Below are 24233 nucleotides of genomic sequence, written 5' to 3'. Positions count from 1 at the left end.
TTTTTTTTGTGTCTAACGCCACAATCTCGATCAAGTATCTACTGATACTGATATTAGTCATTTATGAACAACACATTTGTGCTGAGTCTTTTCAAAGACACAGTTCTCCAGCTGTGTAACAAATATTGTTCTCCCAAAAAGAACAAATAAACAGCCCAAGCATGACTCAGCTAAAATGTTTTTGCTGATATTTATTTAGATATTTATAGTCTGTGCATAGTGAAGCATGCAAATATAATATATATATATATATATATATATATATATATATATATATATATATATACATATGATTTTTGGATGGTGTCAGATACCAATTACCATCCCTATTTATTTATAAATGTGCTTTAACTGTTGTGTTATTCACAATTAAGAACACAATTCACAACTGAATAACTACTCACAGTTGTGCAAATGCACTATGTTGACACACTATGTGCCATGATAGATTCCCTCGTAGGGAATGACTAGCTTTTCAGGGGAGCATTTAGATTTCACTGGAGTGAGACGCTTGTCTTAAAAGGTTAGATGCAAAAATGAGGAGTGGGGTGACAGGCACTCAGGCCAATTACGGCCCAGGGCTAAGACAGCGAAGAAGCTCATGTTGCCTCAGACACTGCTGAGACAGGAAATACAATATACGGTCTGAATCACAGATCACACCAATCACACCACAATGGTTTATGACACAGGATCTTAAATGAGGTAAAGACTCACAAAGATCATTAAAACCTTTTGGCTATAGTCCAGACCATGATAATTTTTTCTTATTTTTCCTGCCAACAGAGTCGCCTCTGTGAAAATAAAATAACCCTGTTTTACCGCTGCATCTTTAAATTAAGCTCTGTCTTATTTCAGCAACATTTTTTCTCATTATTTTATTCTACTGCTTAAGAATTTACGACTCAATACGAACTTATTTAAAAACACAGACAGGGGTTGTTCATAAAAAAACAACAACAATAACGAGTATCTCCCTTTGTGGCTGTCATGTAGCAGCAGTGAGCCTTACATCAACACTCAAGCTGCGGCTTTTGCATTAAGAAACTGTAAAATGCATAATAAAACCAGCGTATTACAGAACATGTTATTCAGTATTGTACCACATATAGTCTACTATTCATCATCCATGATAACAAGTTTCGGTCTAAGACTCCCAGCGTGATCAACCAAACGGAGTGCAGTCAGAGCAGCTGTGAACTACCAATCAGCAACATTATAAAAAAGAATGATGATGTTTTGACATATTGACACAAGGATAGATTGCTCTGGACCATATTGCATCCCTGTCCCAAAAGCAATCTGGGCCATTGGTAAAAACTTGTCTACGAGATGACTCGACACTCCAGTACAGAGAATAATTGAGAAGTGAGTTGGACACTCAACTCAGTATTCTTCATCTACATCTGACACACGGATGTGTGGGCTTTAACATATGAATGCAAACCTTGTGAATACAGACTGACCTCATCCCAAGAACACACCACAAGCCTGAACGTGTGAACACATGATGTAAACAAACATTATTGTTTGCCCAATAACGTGTAGTTATTGATAGATTTGCTGGGACATAAAAGGAATAGTGTAATATAAAAAATATATATATATATACATAATTTATATCTGTTGAGAAAAGGGTGGACATCTGAACACTTACTTGTTAACTCTTTCCAAAGCAAACACATCTAATTCACATAAAATCAAAGGGAATAAATTGATACTTTTACTGGGGCTTATAAACTGGACAATTAAACCCACGGGATTGGTCACATTTTTGAGTCTTATAATAAGCTTCAAAAACCCTCTATCTTTAAAAAAAATAATAGGACAAATTTACATTCTTTAATGAGATTTTAGAGCCCCGCCATCCAGTAACATGGAGTTAAACTGTTGACAAATTTGACACATATAAAACGTGGTCCATTTCAGTTTCACCATGATCCATTTGACCCACACAGGAACAGCTGTAATATCCTCCTCTCCTCTAAATAATACATGGCGGCTCTCATCCTGACAACGTCATTTATATTTAATGTCTGTTTTTCAAACAATGCCGTGCAAAGGTGAAGAGCACACCAGACTGGAACAACAGCAAATAAGAGGTTACCAATTTGTTGCTAAAAGATTCATGGTGAGAAACAGGAAGCAGGAAATAGGAAGCGGAAAGCCCCATTGGCTGTGCTTAATGATTTGACTTGAGAGCCTTCTGTGGATGGGCGGTAATGGAATAATGCAATCATGAGTGACAGTGAGTGGCAGATTTTCATTGTGGTTCCATTTAGACCTTGTATAATGAACAGGCAGCATCAATTCCTCCTTAATGACCCGAGAGGAGGAAAGAGAAATGGAACATGACAGGCCAAGGACATGCTGGATCCACCGCGGGTTTGTGTACAAGTGTGTATCCTATAAAATAAAAGTGTACGCACTTGTCACAAAGTTTGGGCTCGTAAGTCTGTTCTCTAGACACGAAACCAGGGCCACCTTTCTGTATTCATAACACACAACAAGTTCACTCGATGCAATGGCTCGGGTCACGCACATTGCATAAAATCCCTGCAAGCTATATGTGTTGTTACTAGCCAGCAAGCAGCCACTGCTTTGGGGTAGATGCAGTGGATATGGAGAACAAGTGATTTCAGCCTTGAGTAAATCTAAAAGGCCCATTTCCATTAGTAAAAGGAGGTCAGGATGCATTAGGTCTTGGGTAAACCAAAGTCATTCAGACGCTCTCAAAGCAAAAAAAGCTACATCTAATGCAACTTCAGGACGGCACATTCATAGAATGAAGCTGGAACTTCTCTTGGATAATTGACATTATTTTGGTCATTCTCTAACAACCTGAACCTGCTTTTCAGTTTTAGAGCATCCGCCGCCACACGAAACTAGTTCCCGCAGCTGTCTTGTGGGTTCTGAGGCATCGTTAAAATGAAGTAATGGCTTCCTGAATCATGCATGGGATATTGAAATCCTTTAAAGGGGAGATGAGGCTGATCCATGTCTAAGGCTGCATTGTGCCGAGCATGAATTGTGTCCTGTCACCATTTATAGGAGCATATTTCTCACTTTCCCCAACACTGTGAGAGTGTATTTAAATGCCAGGCCGATTTTCTTTGTTTCAAATGTGCAACAATACAGCCACAGTGCCATGAATATATCATCAACCCCCCCCCCCCCCCCCCCCCCCCCCCCCCCCCTCCTAGCATATTTGTGGTTGATGTCCATAAATGTCTTACATTTGTAGAAATGTTGGCAACACATGTGATGATGATATTCAACATTTATTTGCAAAACCTGTGAGTAAACGGTTAGATTTTAAAATGGTTTTTTTTTAAAGATAAGTCTTATCTCTTATATCTTATATTTACTCTAAAAAAAACTAAAGACAAACACAGCTATTTGTTGATACAATATTATCAATATCATTCTGGTTCAGACCTTGTTTTCTTTCTCCTTTTTCTCTTTCTAAAGTGCATAATCAACCATATATGTGTCCAAAAGGAGGAAAAAAGTATGTGAGTATGCGAGTGCAGCTTGTATGTTTGTCTATGTATAAAGGTATTGATGGATAAAACATCACCATAACAAATATGGTCAGTCTGGCCTTTCAGGAAAGATGCTGAAAATTGGCCATGATTTATGCTAAAGTACAGCTCAACACCCTCAACATCTCCATAATAGACATAATCTACAATGGCAGCGGCTGAAAATATTGTCAGAAAATGGATCATTCCAAACACTGTGCTTTAGGTCTCCAGAGAACAGACATGATCCGTCAAAACAAGAAGGGAAAAAAAGAGGCCATCGGTGTAAACAAAAGCAGCGAGTACATTACTGGTACGACGGGACAAATGCAGGCTCTGGCTGTTTTTGTGTGTTTGATCAAAAGAAAGCAGAGAAGTAAAACTGACATTTCATTTGAATGAATCTGAATAAAATTAGCAATTATTCATCATTCCCCTGAACACAAGCGCCTCCAAGCACGGGGACAAAAAAACAGGTGCGTGCTTTTGAGAAGCTCATAAAAATTGCTAATGTAGCAAAGTATACTGTATTTTGACTAATATTGACCATTTAATCAGGCAAAGAATCTGCATGTCATTTTATTTCCACCACGGTGAACAATTTAATATATGTGACAAAGTGGAAGAGACTGTAGTTTATCATATTTACTTTTTTGTACATGTCCATCCATGCTTGCTGTATTAGCAACAACTGTAAAAAAACATATTATGCCCTGTTTGTTTATTATAGAAAATGTGAATATTGTTATATTTTATCAGAGGTATTGTACTGGTTAAATTATTTAATGATGAATGATAATGTACAGGTAACAGATTCACAGTAAAAGGAAGCAGTAACACTTTATGCATACTGCCACGGGGCCAAATATTATTGTTTTAATATATCTGGTTATTGATTCATTGGGAGGGAAATGCCCTCAGTTTTGTGCATATAATGTTTGTTCATTTGTGTTGTCTTAATTACTTAATAAATGTATTCATTGGTCGTTTGCTGTTCAGGCTTGCTAAAAAACACATGTACTTTGGTCACAGGCAATGGCCCCCCCCCTGGTGCTCTAATGGACAAAAAAAGCTGTGCATTAAATTGCACTCTTGTGTCACAGGACGAATGCTAAAGTGCCCTCTAGATTGGTAAAAACATAAGGGAAAAAAAAGAAGTAGTGTGTCTTCCTGGTGTTCAAAAGTGATGCAATGCCCTTGCAACTTTGTTTCCTATGTTTCCCTTCCAATCAAAAAGGGTACGTCCCCAGGGCCGAGCTGTCTTTGGCCCCAGGTCACACTTTGGACATGCTTGCCTTAAGCGTACTAGTGGCGTCTGCCAAAGCGGTGCACAGTAGGTGTCCTTTTATATTTTCACCCCTGCCCTTCCAAATGTCAGTGCACGCTTCTGGTCTGCACAGATTTACACTGGAGTTGTGTGCTGAATAATCGGTGAGGTTTTGAAAATGTGCGTATAATTAAGGTGTCAGTCAAACCATTTTGACAATATTCCTCTGTGTGATTAAACAAATATGAAACACTATTGACCATTCAGTCAATGCAACATCTCATTGAGCTTGCACTATGCAGTAAACATGTAATTACACTACGAACACAGCACACATGTCACCGATGTCAAGAGAAGTTTGGTAAACATAAAATGTGAATGCTCTGGCTTCAGATTGCAAACAATACAAGGATTGTTCTTACACAATAAATCACATTTGCAGTTCACAGTCACCATGTATATAGTGAATATTCTGTTTTGTATAACCAACTGACTGAAATGATGATGCAACAATATTACACCACATTTCTTGCAATACATGCCGATCTTTCTCTTCCAAACATTGTGCTTTCACAACAGACAATTCATTATGTTGCCATAAAGAAAGACAGAATTCTGCGTATGGGCTTAACGGGTGACGTTTCCTGTGAATAATGAATAAACCATTGAATTTACATTGCAGTCCGCTGAGTTTCTCCAAATATTTTTGGACATTGTCAAGACACTGTTACATCAGTACAACAGTGCTTACAGTGCTGCTGTTTTGTTGTTTTCAGGTGGTTAGATTGTGTGTTGGCATTTGGACACCTTGCACTGGGGAATGTGTCTTAAAAAAATGACACTACAAGGCTGCCAAATGTAAGCATATGGCTCATTGTTCCAGCTTTTCTTGTTAACATAAGGCGAGATTTCTCGTTATAACATAGAAGATAAAGTACTACAAATGTAAGCACGGTGTCGGGTATGCTTGTGACTATACGACAAAAACACCTGATACTATTCTCTCTGCAGCAGCTGAAGCGCATTGTTCCGCATTGGGACAATGATGACAGTCAAACAAAAAGTGTTTTAACACAGTTTAACACCAAGGAGCCGAAGCGACTAAGTCTGTTACCTAAATCTCTTGACAATAAACGTGCTTCTCTTGTTTTTGCACAGACATTATAACTGGAATCCCTTCATATATATTGGAATGCTATAGGAAAAAACTGGCAGAGTCAATATCACAACAACAACATGAAACATGTTGCTGTTAAGATATATTAAAAAATTCTCTGTAGCATATTAAGTATAAGATGATCAAATGTTCATATTTTCACTGATTAAATTGCATATTATTTTTGCACCATTATTCACTGACATGCTGCATGGTATTAGTGCTGCATTAGTGCTACCAGTTCATCACAGATGTTGACACACCAGTTTGTCATGACTGTACATTTAACCCAAACTAACACTCTAATAACATCACTATAGTCTTTAACATCAACCCTTAAAAAGTAACAGTATTCCACAGTAGAAAAGTAACCTTGCTGGCTGGTGGAGCAACAAGCCATTTTCAGACCCCTGTGTAGAAGTTAATAACACTGGTCGCTAACTCTCCCTGATAGTGCCATGGTGGCAAAGGGCTGATCTGAAGCAAACAAAGCACCTCCAGAGAGAAGGTCCATTACTCAGCCTGGCAGGGACCCAGCCACAGACAGACTCTCCACTCTGGATGCCAAAGTTGCTCCTTGTGCCCAGTGAAAATTAGGCCCACAGGCCCAAAGTGACTGTCCCAAGGCATAAAAATGAGTCACTCCATTGATCTCAACAACACAAACAAAAAGCCAAGAGATCTAACGGGAACAGCGCAAACATGACTTCCATTTTATCCAGTTAAACAGGAACATGATGAGGAATCAAGACAAGGAAAATCACTTTTTGGCCACATTCACTGATACTAATCAGACGGACTTACCTCCAGTGTAAGGTGGTGGACCACACAGCAAGACCACTCCTTGACCTTCACGAACCCTCACTGGACTTCTTCTCTGCGTCTTGAAGTTTTCCAAGTCTGTTTACCACAACACAAAAGCACAATCATTTCATTCTAAATCAATAAGCAGCACACAGGAAGCAAACAGGGATTGCCTCGCCGAGATAAAAAATACAAAACATGTCTGTGGTGGCTCAATAATTTCCAATCTGATACTGACCAATGAGGAACTCATGCATATGCAAATGCTCATGAACCACTCGTGCCATGTTTGCATAAACGCACATGTGGCGCAATAAAGTCCTGAACACTTCTGACTGTAGCAGAAAGCAATTCCTCAAGTATAAGTCACACATGAGTGAGTTTAATTGGAAGTGCACATTGTTATCACTTTCTGTGTTTCATCCACTGCACACAGACCAGCAACAATTAAATGACTAAGACTGAAACATCATTTGTATGGAGACCGATTACATGACAACCAAATGAGAGAAAGAAAATAGAGACAGCAATCCTTGAAGTCGTTGCCTTTTGTTGCCCACTGTGGCTCTTGGAAATATCGCAGGCAGCACAGCCAAATATGACACTGCCATATGATGACATAATCAAGAGTGAATTACGAAAACAGAGAGGAAGAGTGCAAAATGACAGACCCTGCACAACAGAATGACCTGAGCTACATAATGAATCGCATGCATTAGCTTTACAGGCTTTGTCAGTAATGGAAAACAGCATTCAGCGGCTCAGTATTACATCACCATAACTAAAAGAAGCTCATATGATTTCACAAATGAATTAGTAGCTTTCATATTTGGTGCAGACAGATTGAGCTGACGCTTCAGTGGCCAATTCTTAATCTATGGATGACTCATGTGTATTGCCAACTAACGTACAGCCTCACTGTGCATGAACAGATTCGGCACAGTTTGGGTCCCTCCAAACCAGCAAGACATCAATAAATCTCTCTAGATCCGACGAAGCCCCCGAGGAAATGTGAGAAATCTGTTAATTCACCATGATCTTGTTTAATGATGTGTTTGTCAGATATATTTGTGGGAACAATTATGACCTAATGTCAAGTAACGTCAAATTGTCATGCGGTTATTCACAGTGTAATCTAAAAACACACACACGCACACAAAAACCCTTGCTAAAATTAAAACTTTAAGTCAAACTGAAGCTTAGGCACTGTTTCTAGTATCTAATATCGTTGAAGGCCATACAGTAGCTCATCGATATAAATAAACCAGCATTGGCAACGCACAGAGTCAGAAATAAAATTATCTTTCTCCTGGCTCATCCAAACATATATCTTATTTTATCTGATGTCTTTTAATATTTCAATATTTAGTGATAAACAAAAACAACAAAAGCCAGCATGCAGTTATTTAGCAGAAAACAACACCAGGACCTTTAAACTGAGGCAACTGGGTTTAGCCATTGTTTTTGTCAGGGATATACACTCTGCACGTCCTATAATGTCACAAAAACGTCAACCGACTGGTGATGGTGTGGTGATGTTCAGAAAATGTCATTAGGCTACTTCATCTGTGGTCCATAAATATCTGTGCCAGTAAAATGTGTCAGTCCAAACCAAAGTGCTTGGCTGACAGACAGAGTGACAGCGCTAAAAGTAAAAATAGTTGCTTCACTCGTTTCACCTACATCAGCATACAGTAGTGCCCTCGCTCTCTGATAACATATTAAACTACAGCTGCTCTGCCACGGGCTCAACCTGCTGAGTCAGACAGTATATCCCAGTAGTAAGGATTTTTAATGGTTTGATCCAATGCTTTCAGTAGATATTCTCCACACTGTTGATATTCCAGTGCAGTGATGGAATAATATGCTGTCAACGCTGAGCCAACCAGGGTAACCGAAAACATTGGGCTCACTTTAAAACAACAGTACAACATATTTAAAGGACAATTCTAAATTGTGATACTGATTTCCATGTAAAAAGTTTGATTTTATATACTTGTTTAACCGCATAGACCTCCGAACCATTCTAGTTCGAGTTCTAGTCACTACAGAACAGTGTTGGTGAAAAGATGATATGCTATACTCTGTATAACTCGGGTTATTGTGACTTGCAGCTATGGATTTACGTGATGCTGTCTGGTATGAACAAAAGGTGGGTTCCTGTTTTGTACGAAACCAACTGCTGCTTGTCCTTGAACAAGCTGCTGCAACTTCTCTACCTGACAGTTTTGGCACCCAGATATTCACACAAACACACACACACACACACACACACACACACACACACACACACACTTTTTGCCAGTGTTTCTCGATCCCTTTTACTATAAGTAAACCATTTTTCTTGCCAGATACTGATACCATAGCCTTGGGTATATCTACAGATACCAATATCAGCCCTATAGAGTAGCTTTTACATCTTCTGTTCAAATTCAGTGCTTTTCAAATGTATTAGACCACCACGCAATGTAAGGTTTATGCCGCAGCTGCCTTAAATTAACAGCATTGATAATCATCCAAATCATTTTCTATGTTTCTGTAATGGTTAATACACCATTATGTAGAAGCACTTAAATCAAGATATTTGTTTTTCCAAAGAAAATAGTAAGGAACAGTATTATTTCTTGATTAAGATGTCAACTTGTGGTTATTTAAAAAATGTTTTAGTGGTGGAATGTTATGCTTGATTAATTTCTGACTTCTCAGAGAAGAAGCCCAGAGAACTGCTGCACATTTGGGTATAAAAGGGATAATTCAGGGAACATTTTTAGTTTTTAACAAGTTTTTGAAGGATTTTTAAAATATTTATTGTTTTCTCATTTTTATGACAGTCTAATAAATGTGTTAAGCACTGTACATGGTAAATAAACAATCAGTCTCTGCTTAGTGGAATATCTATGTGAAATTTATGGTGTTTTTATCATGTCAGATTTGGTGGGTTTTTTTCTGTATTGGCTCATCCCCTAGTCTACACTTGCATTGTGTGACTGTACACTGATCCCTCTATGTCCAAATCCATGACAACTTTCTTTTTTTTCTACGCTGTACCATCAAGTTTAGCAGTGTACGGTACATGAAACACCTAAACAATCACCTGTGTGCCATTACTGTCAGGTAAACAAAGCTGTGTCTGAAAACACAATAGATCACAGGGGCCAGACACAATTGGGTAATTTTGTTCTGATATTCTTTCCATTAGCGGACACCACAAACAACCAAGCCCACAGAATAGAAAATACTGGCGCTGCTCAACACCCACTAAGAGTGAAACTCTCCTGATTAATATTCCTTTGGAGTATGGCGAGGCATAAATGAGCTAGACACACTAAAAGCCAACAATGCCTGACAACCCAAGCTGCTCTGTACCCTGTGGATCATCTTATCAAGCCTATCATGGGTGTGCACCTCCATGTGCCTCTCCATGGCTGGGTTCAGGCTATTTAGAGTGTTTTTAGATCCATGAAATTGGATCTGAATTTGAATTGATTTGGACCTGCTAGTCCAATGTGACCCATTGTCATGAATGAGAGGTGATTGCAGAAAGGGAGAAACAAATGAATTGTTGTTAGAGTTTGAGCAGGAGGACAGTTTGTGATATGGGGACATTTGCCTGTTATTTGAAGTTCAGTGTCAGTCCTACGTAATCATAGTAGAGGCTCAGCTCAGCTCACGATGGCAGGAATATGATCGTATTAATGTCCTTTTTGATGAACTTAAAGGGAGTAGAAGCATTTTAATGTGGTGACATTTACAGTTTTTTTTTAATCTTCCCCATCAAATGTCATCATTCCAAAGATCATTTTCAACTACCATTCACTTTTTCTCAATCCCTTAAAAAGTTCTGAAAATGCTATATCATGCATACATTTCAGCAGTCTAAAACAGAAGACGACTGAAGTTTGACAAGAAGATGTTATTTAGTTTACGTTAAGCATTAAAGCTAATGCTTAAATTGCTTAAATTCAATTAAAATGCAAACGTTAATGCTTTATAAGCATCAACTTGTATTTGATATCAAAGTCAATCAATATTTTTACTAGATTAACCTGCTATTCTCTTAAAATTTGCATGATAAAGCTTTGTTGTGTTTGTCTCTCTGTGAGCAGTGTAACACAAAAAAAAAGTTATGAATGGTTTTTGATTCAAATTTCTGTGCATTTACGTTATGGCCCAAGGAAGAAATGATTAGCATAACAGTGAAAAACCACTGCACTCTCAAAAGACTTAACTTGGGTTGAGTGAACAATGTGTTTCACCCATGAGTTCCTCAGGTTCACTCAGCTTGGACAAGTGTTCACAGCTGATAACATAATATATATATATATATTAGGGATGCACGATATATCGGCATTAATATTGGTATCGGCCGATGTTCGTCATTTTTTAACATATCGGCATCGGTGCAATGAGTAAAACTGCGCCGATTTTAACAACCGATGTTTATACCCGTCTAATTGCTGTTTGTGTATGTGTGTCGGGAAGGGGACAGCGTCAGTGACGCAAGCGCAGCACAAGGTGTGTGTGTGTGGAGGAGAGAGAATGTCAGCGGTGTGGGCGATTTTTCAGGGTGTCAATAGAAGATACGCGAAAAGCATTATGCAACACTTGCAAAGTCGAGGTAATGCGAGGAGGGTTCCGCGTCAAGTCATTCAATACCACAAATTTGATCATGTCATTTGAAAAACCGCCACCCAGAAGTACACAAACAACGGCAGGAAGCTAACGCTAGTAACATTAGGCAGCAGACAAAAAGAAAGCAGCGCAGCTGGGACTCGACCAAAGGAAGACAGTGGCCAGGGCAATAACGATCAAGGTAATGGAAATGATTGCTCTTGACGACCAGCCGAGGGTTCCGACGGTTGATAGCGCATATTGAACCCCGCAACAACCTGCCAAGTCGGCGCTACTTTTCCGATGTTTTGCAATTGAATAAATATATGGTTGCCATGAATACTGGCAAGTTTGATAAAGTATTTTAACATGTTTTTTTTAATTATGGCAGCTCTTAGTAGAGCTTGTCAGGTATTGTTTCTCATATCTGTTGTGTAGTTTTATTGTGAAGGGAAGTGGCGCGGTTGTTGTTGCCGGGAGGAAGGGTTGTTGACTTTATTTACGTACCCAGTATAGACGCCCTTATCTCGGTTACAGTAACTTTGGCAGGGTATTATTTTTATTTATGTTCATGTTTGTAATTTATGATCCAAACTTTCTCACAGGAGTTTAGTGAGTTGAGGGAGTTAAACTGTACTTTAATTTAGTTACACACTTGCTACAAGTGGTAAATGTTTCTAAAAACCTTTACTTGTAGTTGGTTACTTGTGTCTTATGTGACCTTGTTATTTGGAGGTAAAACATGTTTTGAAAATAAAGAAAGACATTCAAAAATTCAGCTTGCATGATTTTCATTCTGTACAAACTTTTATCATCTCAGAAACTTTTTTTTAAAAACATATATCGATATCGGTAAATATCGGTTATCGGCCATAGCAGCAATATTAATATCGGATATCGGTATCGGTGGAAATAGTCATATCGGTGCATCCCTAATATATATATATATATATATATATATATATATATATATATATATATATATATATACATAGAAACGTATAAGTATGTACAGTACATGACAGATATACATCAGCATCACTTCTAAAATCCCCATCCTTTCGTGTTCCCTCACTATATTTTGTGAGCATAAATGGCTACAAAAATACAAATTAGATGTATGACATGAAAAGAATAAACCAAAATCTACTGTATGTCCCTCTTTATAACCAGTGGGGAAAGGGAAACTAGAAGCTCATCTCTCTCTAAGTCAGCCCAATTTACCTGCAAAGATAGAGAGCATTAATATGTCACATTTAATTGAAATTAATTCAATTCAATATTAAATATAAAATGGCTTGGGTCTCAGTCAGTCAATAATGTAAGTCTATATAAATATTTGTTTTATTCTTAAATGCAGAATGGTTCCCTTTTAAACTTATTTTGATACCAATAAATCGAAGGGAGGTCGAACCACAGAACTTCTCAATATACTTGTCTAGCAATGGCATTTTGAGATCTATCATTCCTCTCTTGTTGCAGATCGGTTCACTTCCTGTCATTAGCCACACCTAAAGTATACAGTATAGTCTTCCCTCATCATTCAGCCTCTAGCTGTGTCTCCAGGGCTGGATCCTCCCAAGTGTGGATTCATTGTCCGGATGTTGTCAAAGTGCATCACAGCACCGCTTCGAATGTGACCGACAAAGGCAGCAAATGGTGTCCAGAGTCTAAAGATGCTAAAGTCTTTACACTGTCTTTAATGAAACAGTCCACTAAATGACTCAAAGGTCCAGATAACTGGCTTTTACTTTCACTTATTCTCCAGTGTGTTTTGTAAGAGTTTGTCTCGGTTAAGTGCTTCTCCACAGGGCTCTGCAACAACCGAGTTCAAAAAAACATTATTAGAGTTTGGTGGTGATTGATATCCATGCTCAAGAAATGTTTGCTTCCTCTAAATTATGCAAGTCTTTTCTATTATTACCTAGCTTTAACTTAAAGTATCTAGAGGGCACAAAATGAAGAAACAAATGTAAGTAAAAAAAAAAGCTGCAAATAAACATGTCATATAAAGGCAAATACATAAATAAACACCTGAATTAAAATGGCTTCTCGAAGAGTTCTCAGGGAATCATCATGCAGTGAAGCATGAGCATTGAGTGACATTTGACATTTCAGGAGTGATAAGCATCAATTAGGCCCAATGCTCACAAAGCCCTACCGCTGGTTTCTCCTGACAGCTACAGCACTGCAGTGAAGTGAGGCATTCAGAAAGAAATGCCCACTGCGCTCCCTCCTTGAAAGATGATCTAAAAACCCGAATTGAGCACTGATAAGAAAGTTATCGCCCCTTCCTCAGATGCTTTTCAGCTGAAAACAGACTTAACTTCTACCTGAGGCAACAACAATGAGTAGCGAGTACAAAGCTAACAGAAATGACAGACGAAATAAAGAGCGATAGAAATTGGGCAAAGTAATTATATGGATAAGGAGGTCGGGTTTGATCAGAGCTATATGAGGCACAATTACAGGACTGAATTTGAAAGGAGGAATCACGAGCACAAAGACACAAGTGAGTCGCATCCTGCATTTCCTTCATAAATATAGCAATTTCACCCTTCATTAAACACAGTGTTACCCTTGTGGCTGAATAAGCATCACTGCATAGGCTGTACCATCTCCCCTCAATGTGTCAGACATCTAGTTCACTTATATTAAAGGCCCTGGAATCTGTTGTATAAAGTTGTATCTTCCAGCAGGGATAATCCTTTCACTTAGAGCAAAAATATCCCTTGGAGATTAGGAAACTCAATCTGGCATGATAACCAACTAGATTATTCCTTCCAGCAGTGCAGCAGGGGAGCAGAGCCTTTTAAACATTTAAGTCTGCGTTGTCAACAGGATCAAGAACCTTTATACTTTTAGACGTTTAAGCCCTGACCAGATGGTAACAGAACCTGTTATGTCATCCATCTTTCAGAGGATTTAAATGTAGGCTATCTGAACTAAATACATGTAGATTCATGCAATGCAAATTTAATGCCGTGGGGCGTCAGCAGTTGGCACAAATCTAAGACACTGATCTTCATCAGCATTAACTACCATGAATAATTTACTAAATATAGATTTCATTGCTTAAGACAGCACTGTACTGTTTTTTAATAATGACACCGCGTTAGTCACTGTTTCTACAATTGTTTTATGCAGTGCAGCTGAAAGCACTGGGGTCAGATGGGATTACGAGCCAGACTTTAAAATAGATCCTTGTATTCTCTTCATCAATGGCCTTTACCTTGGTTTTTGTCTCACGGAGTTATTGCAAGACAGACTGAGGGACAGACAGAAGTCGTTGGGTGTCTTTTGGAGTCTATTACACCTGACTTCATCGTGACTCATAACTGGCTGCTCCTCCAATGAATTATTCCCTTGACTTGTGTCGCGCTCAATCACACAGTGCACTTAATTAAGTTAAACCAGGAGCAATAAATAAGGTGCGTGACACATCCGTGCTGATGCTTGCTCTCGTTTGATGACAAAAAGCTGCAGGTTCCAGGTCAGGCTCAGGTGATGGATGAAACCAATCACGGTGACATACAGTTCTGGTCAGGACCCCAAAACTAATTAGAAATGTGAATATGCTCAACGGGCATAACCCAGGACACCGGTGTGTCCTATATAGAGATGTAACGATATGAAAATTTCATATCACGGTTATCGTGACCAAAATTATCACGGTTATCAATATTATCACGGTATTGTTAGATGTGTTCAAAATGTTCCAAAAGTACTGAACACACACACACTGAAATCTTTTAACCAAGTTTTATTTAAAAAAAGATATTTTATATTATATGATTATTATTATTATTATCATTATTATTATTATTATTATTATTATTATTATTATTATTATTAATAATAATTATCATCTGACTGACTGACACACACACACACACACAGGTCCTCACTCTGTGTCGGATAATAATTAAGTAGCAGCGGTCGTACACAGCATAAAAATAAAATAAAAAAACACAGAAACAAACACATTTTGGTCTGCTACGGTACCTGTCGTCTGCACACTACTCGCTTTCGCGAGACAAACCATGACGTTTCCCACTATTCCGAAATCCCGTTTTTGTTGACTTACCCGCTGAAAAGTTGTGTGTGGTGGTCACGGAGATGGCTCATCATATTGGAAGTGGCTTCGCGCCGCGAAGTTCGCGGAGATTTTTTTTTTGCATTTTCTGCACAAGGATTGATTGTCTTCAATTATTTTACTCTCAACATCCTTTAAAAATACAAAATATGCCCAGATTTCTGATTTTACGGGGGGTAATCTCTGGAGCGCAGGTGGCTTCAGCCGTGTTGTCGCTGGACAGACAGTGCAAACTGCGCATGCGCGCCCGCTTGAGCGAGTGCCGTTCAGGTGCTGCTGCTTCTCCAGGAAATGAGCAGTATCACTGTGAGTTTTTCGGTAATCAGTTGCGGTAATCAATCACGGTTTTAACGATAATTAAAATTTGAAACGGTATGATAACCGTCAGGAATTTTACCGCGGTTTATCGTCATACCGGTAATCGTTACATCCCTAGTCCTATATGCTAAAGATTTGATGGTACTTTGTGACAAAGAAACACCAAACAGTGGTGAGATGGATACCTCTGGTGCTCTCTGCCAAGGATCATCTCTGCCTCTGCTATGGCAGAGAAACAGACATCAGAATTCAATCTAGCTGCACCATCTGTCCACAGATATAAGAGCTGTCATTTGATATGGGCTGCCCGTCAACAGTGGAGGCCTCAAGTTCACCTTGCCATCAGAGATGCCTGAGACTTTGGTCTTATAAAATGTGATGGATGAAGGCTGTAAAGCAACGACTACACTGGAGTTTGTCAAGGCCCACCACACAATCAAGTCTTTATCACACGTGTGCGAGAAGTTTAGAACCGCCAGGCAGAGTTAGCACAAATGGCAGTGTTTTATTCAGGATTAAAGGAAAATGAACAGATACTTGTTCTCGCACAATAGTCTGCTGAATCAGCCTAATGTGTGGGTCTGATGACAAAGTACAGACATTACGTTTTCAGCAAAGTTTGATGATGAATAAACTTGTACTTACTTGTACTTAGTTCATAATATCTAAACTTGAACTGAGGTGAAGGTGAAAAGGAGACACACATACACAGTTTAAGAAAATAACACAAATCAATGTCAAATTCAAGAGCTATATTTTAGCTTGGAAGCTTTCAGTGACTCTCTGGAGTAAGACGAGTGGAAGTTGATGACGAAATTAAGGATTTCAGGATGTTGCCAGTTTGGAATAGCGTTCTCTTCAGCTGTTTCCAAACTCATAAAAAGTAAGCCGGGATATTATAAGGATCAGATATATTAAGTCTGTCAAGTTTTGCAATATATTGGTTGATCTCCTTGGATTTAAAGTGCACGGTGAACTCTGACAGGTTGAATCCAGCACCGATGCCGCTCAACTTTGCTGCATGTTAGGCTGCCATGATGGTAGCTGATAGAAACTGAGTCACGTGACATCTGGAGCTCTATAACATAACATACTACTGATGAAAAGTTAAAATGTGCATGATATATGAGCAAAATAAAAGAAATCTGCATTGGTCAACAGCAGGCAAAAAACATGCTGGTGTGTAATTCTAGTTAAACTTGCAGTGCCTGCTAATACCGAATTAATGTCAACACTAAAGGTCATTTTTTCAAAAGGTTTCACAAAATTTTTGTCATGTGTCCAGCCGAGTTGGAGACAAGTGCAAAACGGATGGATTTCTACTTACATGCGACATGTAGACTGGCCTCTCTGCTGACAATAGTTCCAAAAGAGTTCGAAGCCAAGCACTGATAGATGCCAACATCTTCCTCCTTATTCAGTCGGCTGATGTGTAAGTTTCCTCCCATGAGAGAGTAACGTGACCCTGGTCTGGGCAGGATGAAAGAGTCGTTTAACTTCCACCTGTGAATGCAAACACACAAGACATGACCCGGTGTCCTTAATACAGAAGGTTTATGTGCCGTGTAAAGTGTGAAAAATGGACAACAGGGTAAAATAGAGAGTGCATAATAGCATAGAGCAGACATGAATAGAGACGACACAGTCGGCTGTTGCTGGAAGGAAAAACAAATTGACTATAACTCAAATTAAGGGGACAATCAGCAACAGGTCATTTCAAAAACACTGTTCATTACTATTCAGGCCGTTATTCACTTCAACCACAAATCCTACTCACTAATCAAATTCAGGACATTCTGACTGACATGTTCTTTGTCTTTTGAGTCCTTATTCATCATCAGTCAGCCAATGTGGACGGCCCTCGTGCCCGAAATCAGCATCCTCGCGTTCAATCACAGTGATTATCACAGGGGAGGATCAAGAACCAGCACTACTCAAACAAGTTGGCTAAAAGCAAACCACAGGATAATGCCGTCCTCTGATTAAACATTGTCTTTAAAGTAATACAACAATCCAGCAATTCTGTGTCTGTGTGTGGCTGTGAGAGACACACAGAGATACGGGGGGAGAGAGAGAGAGAAGAGCAAAATGCAATTGTGAGCAATCAACTTTTAACTAAACAAGACGTCTGTGTTTTGATTTAAGAGACTTATTGTTGTTCGCTTTGCATAATTGCAACTCTATTTCCAAGGAAACCTGCTGTGTTGATGCATGTGACCATGTCATCGTAAAAAAATTACACAGACTGCAAGGTTCTATTAACTGTGAATAGCGATTAGAGATTACAAGCCTCTTACAACACGTGAAAAGCAACGACTTTCTAATTTCATTTAGCACAAAACTTTCTAAATATATTCTGGCAAATTTAATAAAGCCACTTGGTGCTTGAGATTCTCTACAAAGTTAATGTGCAAGTAATACTTTCACTCTCATCACAAATGGCAGTTACTGAGGGGAAAAAGAACACAATCTATCAATAAAAGTCAGACTTGCACAGGCAGACGTTTTAGAAATAGCTCTTTCTGGAAAGAAAAAAGGCACAATTACGCTAACCGTTAGCTCTTCCATCTCAATTAGACTTGTACAACTCTGAGAGAAAAAGCTATCTTTATGTTTCTATTCTACCTTCCACCCATGAACATTTAACAAAGCCAGTGGGGGGAAGGGCTGAATGGAGGGAGACATATGCAGCAGAGTGGTGCTCAACAGCAGATTGGCTGATTGGATTGATTTAGTGATTTGATGCTGGAACTGTTCTGAAGGTTCCAGATGAGAAAAATCAAGGATCCATGGTGACAACTTAGAGTGGGAGTCCTATGCGGCAGCGGTCGTTGGGTAGTATAACACAAATGAATTTGTCCTTTTGCCCCGGAAATAGACCTGTCTATATTCACCTCAGTGAGGAGTCACTAAGCATACTAAGCGTCCTACTGCTGAACCTCACAAGGACCCAGAAGTCATTTCCAAAGCTGTCAACAGTGACCTTTATTTCAAAAAGGAACTTCTCGTGGCGCTGACAGCACCATGTGATGTGTGCAGAGCAAACGAACTATCACAGCGGTGTCCATCCAAACATCAGTTCCATCATAAAAACTGATCCTATCAGCTTGTGCTAAATCTAAAAAAGAATCACATCCTGATGTGGTATATAAACGCCCACAGTTGGTGACAATTTCTGTAATTAAAGAGCCAATTAAAGCAAAATGAATTAGGTGGGGAGCAGGACACGCTCTTGGAACACGATATCAGAGGGTCAGAAAAGTAAAAAAAAACTTCATGAATTGTTTTTATTTAAAAAACTATCCAGACACTGAAATAGCGTCTTTGCACCTGACCCAAATGATAGGATCTTGTACATTCATTTCAATTTGTGTCCATTAGGCATAGCACCAAGGATCTACAGCCGCATTAACGGCTGCATATGCTGATGTTATGAGAGATCATTGCAACCTATTACACATTAAATGCTTAGCTTTGCAATTTGCATTTAATTACGCTGACAGGAGTACAACATCTATCTGAACCCATTTGATAGATTGTGAATTAATAGCACATGCACTTGATGCGCTTCATTGCAAATCATCGTTCTCCATTTGTTTTCATTTGTCCTCATTTCCACAGCAGAGGCGCTGGACATCAATTTGTTTCTACCACGGTCCCTGGAGGAAAAACATAAGGCGAGTGTGCTGAACATGCACAAGGAACAAATACTGTTTGTGTGCACCTTTGTCTATTGTGGGATTTGTGTAACGATAACCTCCATATCAGATGCCCCGTGGCAGTGTCTGAACGGCCCCTGGCAGTGATTCTCTACATAAAACATTCACGGGTGTAGTTGTGGAACGACCCTTCAGACCCTCTCCGTCCACTTGATGTTCCCAATGGTCACTGATACCGACAACAGGAAATGCTCAGAGTGGATTCTGCAGCAGATCAATGTCTATCTGGCAATGCAAAAAATATGACAGGGCAGCAACTAAGGCTAATTAATTCATCATTCTCAAATTAACCATGACTGACAGCAAGGCTTAGCACTGCAGGCAGTGACCAATGGCGAGCCATGAGGCCCACCAATCCCCCAGTTTTCCAGGGCTATCAATACAGTCTCATTTAGGTTTTTAGTAGTGTTGGGTGGTATGACTTAAAATGTAAATCACAGTATTTTAGTAATGTTTCACAGTATACAAAAGGTATTTTTATGCATGGTCATTCCTGCAATTAATACCAGTTACTTCTTTAGCTATGCCCTTATGGAATTAGATTTGTGTCGATATTATCAAACAAAAATGAGCCACAAAATCAAAATATACAAATTGCAAATAAAATGAATTGTGTATTGTATTGTATGTATTTCATTTGTTTGAAAATACACTTTTTGGAATGATCGGAATTCACTTGCTCCGCCTCTTTTGCGTTTGCGCTCAAAACTTGTTCTTTGCACTTGTTCTTTTGGTTTTTTGTAAGCAAGCTGCCCGATATATATATATATATATATATATATATATATATATATATATATACATATATATATATATACTGTATACATAATATACTACTAATTGTAACAATTAAAATAATTGTAAGTTTAAAAAGCAAGATTGGCTTTTTTTTATATTTGATGCATAAAGTTAAATAATTTGTATATATATATATATATATATATATATATATATATATATATTTTATTTGCAATTTGGATTTTGTGGTTCATTTTTGTTTGCTCAATTCATAAAGTGATGTTTGCTTCTTAAAAAAGATAATATTGACAAATCTAATCCCATACACCCATAGCATGTGTGGTGCAGCAGTCAAAATGGTCCCCTGTCGGACAGCATTTCAGTGCGCCACGTTCCATTTTTCATATATCAGTCTTGTGGTGTATGGAAATTCATGACATAAAAAATAAATACTATATAAATACCCAAAAAACGAAGCAGAAACTGTATGCAAAAGGTCATGCGTGTGTTACCTGTAGAAGGGCAGAGGGTGGCCCTCGGCCTCACAGCTAAACACCACCTCTCTGCGATTTTCTCCAGCTTGAAAGGGAAACACCACACTGCCAGGCTGTTTGGTGAAACTGGGCCTCAGCTGGACTCCACTTCCTGTGTGGGAAAGCAGAAAAAGAAAAAACTACATCAACTGCGATGTGCTGGTGAGGCATTAAAAACACCTTTTTAAAAATATAAATCAATATTTATATGAAGCCAATGCGAAACAGAGCTTCACAGGAGAAGGTTGAATCGCTGTACTTCTCCGGCACTGATCTTCATTTTTCATATTAGTCACTAAAACGTACCAGATCCCTGAGGTGGTGCATAATCAGCTGTTAACCTCCATAAAAGTTTAATGAAAACATCTAAATATACAGACTTGTCAGAGGCACACAGTGCTGTCACAATGCGTCAGCACAATTTTATGTAATCCCTTCAAACTTATTGCCACCTTCCCAAGGGACGTTTCCCACACGCAAACACAAGAAAGACAGGAATAATGTGCTCTCATTTCAAATTCTCTTTTCATTCAAAGCATCAAACTGGTGTCCTCCGAGAAGCAGACAAACAAAAAGCCCCATCACTTTCAAATCATTTAAAAACATGTATGAGAGAAAGAGCTCTTGTTCTGTGTTTGCGTCTTGTGCTCTTTCAACATGGTTTTCTTTTGTGGAACCAGGACACACCATTATTCCTCAAAATAAAATGTTGCCATGGTTGCCAACAAATCACAATTGCTGCTTGCAAGTCACTTTCATTTACACCTTTACGGTGTAATCCACTCAGTGTATACAGTATGCAGTGTGGATTATTACACAGTCATTATTATTCTGTTTGTGAGAACAAAGTCAGGCAGCAGCATGTTACCCATGGGGTAGTCGACACTTCACTGAACTAAACACTTCTTTCTGTAATGGAATGTATTTGTCCGGATACATTTGCATCTCTGTGATGGAGCAGAAGGTTTATCCTCCTGACTCAAAACACTGTAACTCTCTGAGAGGGTGGGGGTGGGAAGGGACCTTGTAGACTATTCTTCCTCCTGACTACAAGGATGAACTCCTGAGAATAAAAAGGCCGCCTAATTATAATACTTGTTAGATGAAGCGTGTCCTCTGAAGCAGTGCTGACAAATGATTGATTGCGAGGAAGATGCCTCAAGTATATTCAAACCCAAATCCTCACATTTATTGTACCCACACTTGCCAGAATGATAAAAACCTGTAGTAAACATGCAATTAATCACGCTGCCTTTCCAAACTGATACATGTTTTTTTCAGTTATCACGTCACAAACATTTGCAATTTAAATAATACTATGATGGTTCAATATTAATTGTATACACATCAGATAAATAGCACAAGGTGAATTAACCTGTGTCATTTTGCACCCAGAGAATAGACAAAATTTGTCACAGTTAGGAAAGTGCCTTTCATATTTTCTGCAAAACACCTTGAATTGGTGAAAATCTCATCTTAAAACAAACCAATTGTTTTTGTTGTCATTGTTTTGTTTTGATGAAATGTTACCTGCATTATATTTTTGTGTTCCCATGAGAATCTACCCACTGACAACATCACAGAAAATTAGCAATTTAAAAAAAAAAGTCTGTTATAATGGGCTAAACTGTTTAAAGCATACAGATCCAGAAAGTCTTCTTTGTGCGTGAAAAACGCTCTTGTTTCCATGTTGTTGCTAATTATACTTTTGTCTTATTGCTGTCTGTACTTTTAACGTGAAATGCTTTATTTTTCTTGCCTTTTTTTTTTTTTTTTTTACATCATTACAGGCGTTACTGTACAACAGTTTTTTACCAGTGCTTCATAAATAGAACTGAAATGGACTGGACTTGAATTGCCTTGCTGTGGAAATCCGCTTTACAAACACGTTTACCTTGCCTTGACCGGGTAATCTTGCATGCACTGCAAACACACTGCGACACTCAGTGTTGCAGCAAAATGTATACAGGTTTACTAACGATGGACACCAAAGAATGACGGCGCTACAAAAAAAGAAATGCATTTCATTCACATGTGGGGTGTTAAAGTGTACTGTGCATATAGTGCAGCTTTACTGAGGGAGTCACAGTGAGCTATTCACTGTGCTTATTAAATGTGGTGAACCTCTCACTTACTGGGCTGTTGCTCCATTTTAACACAGAACAACTTGTATTACGATGAATGCAGCCAGTCAGAACTGTCAGTGCTTTGTTTGCATACGTGTGTATTGCCCTGAGTGATGTTGTGATGTGTTAATCAACGTTCAATTATTGGGACATTAATCAACATAGATATTTGATTGCAGGCAATATTCTTGGCTATAATAAATTGAGTTCCCGGGGCTTAGCCCAAGGGTTCAGTCAGGGCCGGCTCTTGGCATAGGCGATATAGGCGGTCGCCTAGAGCGCCATCTGCTGGAGGGGCGCCGCGAGGCGCCCCTCCAGCAAAAGAAAAAAAAAAAAAATTTTTTTTTTTTTTTCAATGAAAACAAATTTTCATTGTTTTAAATTTTTAAAACAATCTCTCTTGAAAATAATAAATATTAACAAATGAATAAACAATAATGTTCCTAAAATGTGGTGCCGCTGAATCACATGACGGGTGACCTCAGGGTCAGAGCAGGGATCAGAGGTCAGGTCACAGACAGGTGAAGCTTTTGTTATTAACGACATGAAAAGGCCGTCCAAGCCCTCGGGAGCGCCCCCCCCCCCCCCCCCCCCCCCCCCGGGGGGCACCGGAGAGCAATCTCGCCTAGGGCACAAAATTAGGTAGAGCCGGCCCTGGGTTCAGTTCACACTGACACTAACCCTCTGTAACTCTTTTGTATCTGTAACAGTAGTGAAAGTAAGATGCTATAGGAAAAGCTGAATTATTATCTGTATGATTTCTTGTGAAATAAAACATTGTGGTCCTACAAAACAATCTCATTTTGGTGGCATACCTAGCTTGTCTTGACTAAACTTTTGGAAATACAGTAGTTACCCTATTCAAGATATAGAGAAGAGGTCAAGAAACCATGTTGAAAACAGAAATCAGATTGCAGGTCCAGCCCTGCGTGGCCCAGAGCACAGAGAGTAAAACGATGAAAAAGTGCTCAATCAGAGCGGCGCACTGATCCAGAATCCTAAGAGGAAGTCGACTGCACAACGCTCATTATAAAGGGATCTTTAATAAAAAAAAAAATAAAAAAATCTGCCGCCTCCACTCATATTTCTCACCTGCTGCCAGATGGTGATATGTGCAGCCATTTTCGAAGGCTCCACAGACAACACAGGACTCAGCAGCCGAGCACAAGTGGAAGGCAGAGGGAGCTGTTTTGGAAGTTGAAATAAAAACTAATCTCAAATTCAATACTAGCTGACAGCAAATGAATTCCTCCAGCTTACCTCAGCATGAATAAACAGGCGCATGGGATGTTGGCTGTGGGGGAGGTATTGGTCGTTTGTGAGGTCCCAAATCCATTCGTT

At 39.0% G+C, this 24233-nt stretch overlaps 1 protein-coding gene across 2 annotated transcripts in view; it reads right to left on the bottom strand.

Annotated features, from left to right (window-relative positions):
• Positions 1 to 24233, bottom strand: part of cntn3a.1 (contactin 3a, tandem duplicate 1) — a 69836-nt gene that overhangs the window by 30771 nt on the left and 14832 nt on the right. For both annotated transcript variants that reach the window (XM_058642055.1, XM_058642056.1), the window contains 3 exons: positions 20746 to 20878; positions 17104 to 17279; positions 6752 to 6847 (listed from right to left, as the gene is read on the bottom strand). In XM_058642055.1, the coding sequence (XP_058498038.1) occupies positions 6752 to 6847; positions 17104 to 17279; positions 20746 to 20878 (405 nt within the window). The remainder of the gene's footprint in view (positions 1 to 6751; positions 6848 to 17103; positions 17280 to 20745; positions 20879 to 24233) is intronic.

The sequence above is a fragment of the Solea solea genome, chromosome 11, assembly GCF_958295425.1.
Source record: "Solea solea chromosome 11, fSolSol10.1, whole genome shotgun sequence".
NCBI classification, from domain to species: Eukaryota; Metazoa; Chordata; class Actinopteri; order Pleuronectiformes; family Soleidae; genus Solea; species Solea solea.
This window is presented reverse-complemented; position numbering and strand designations above follow the sequence as displayed.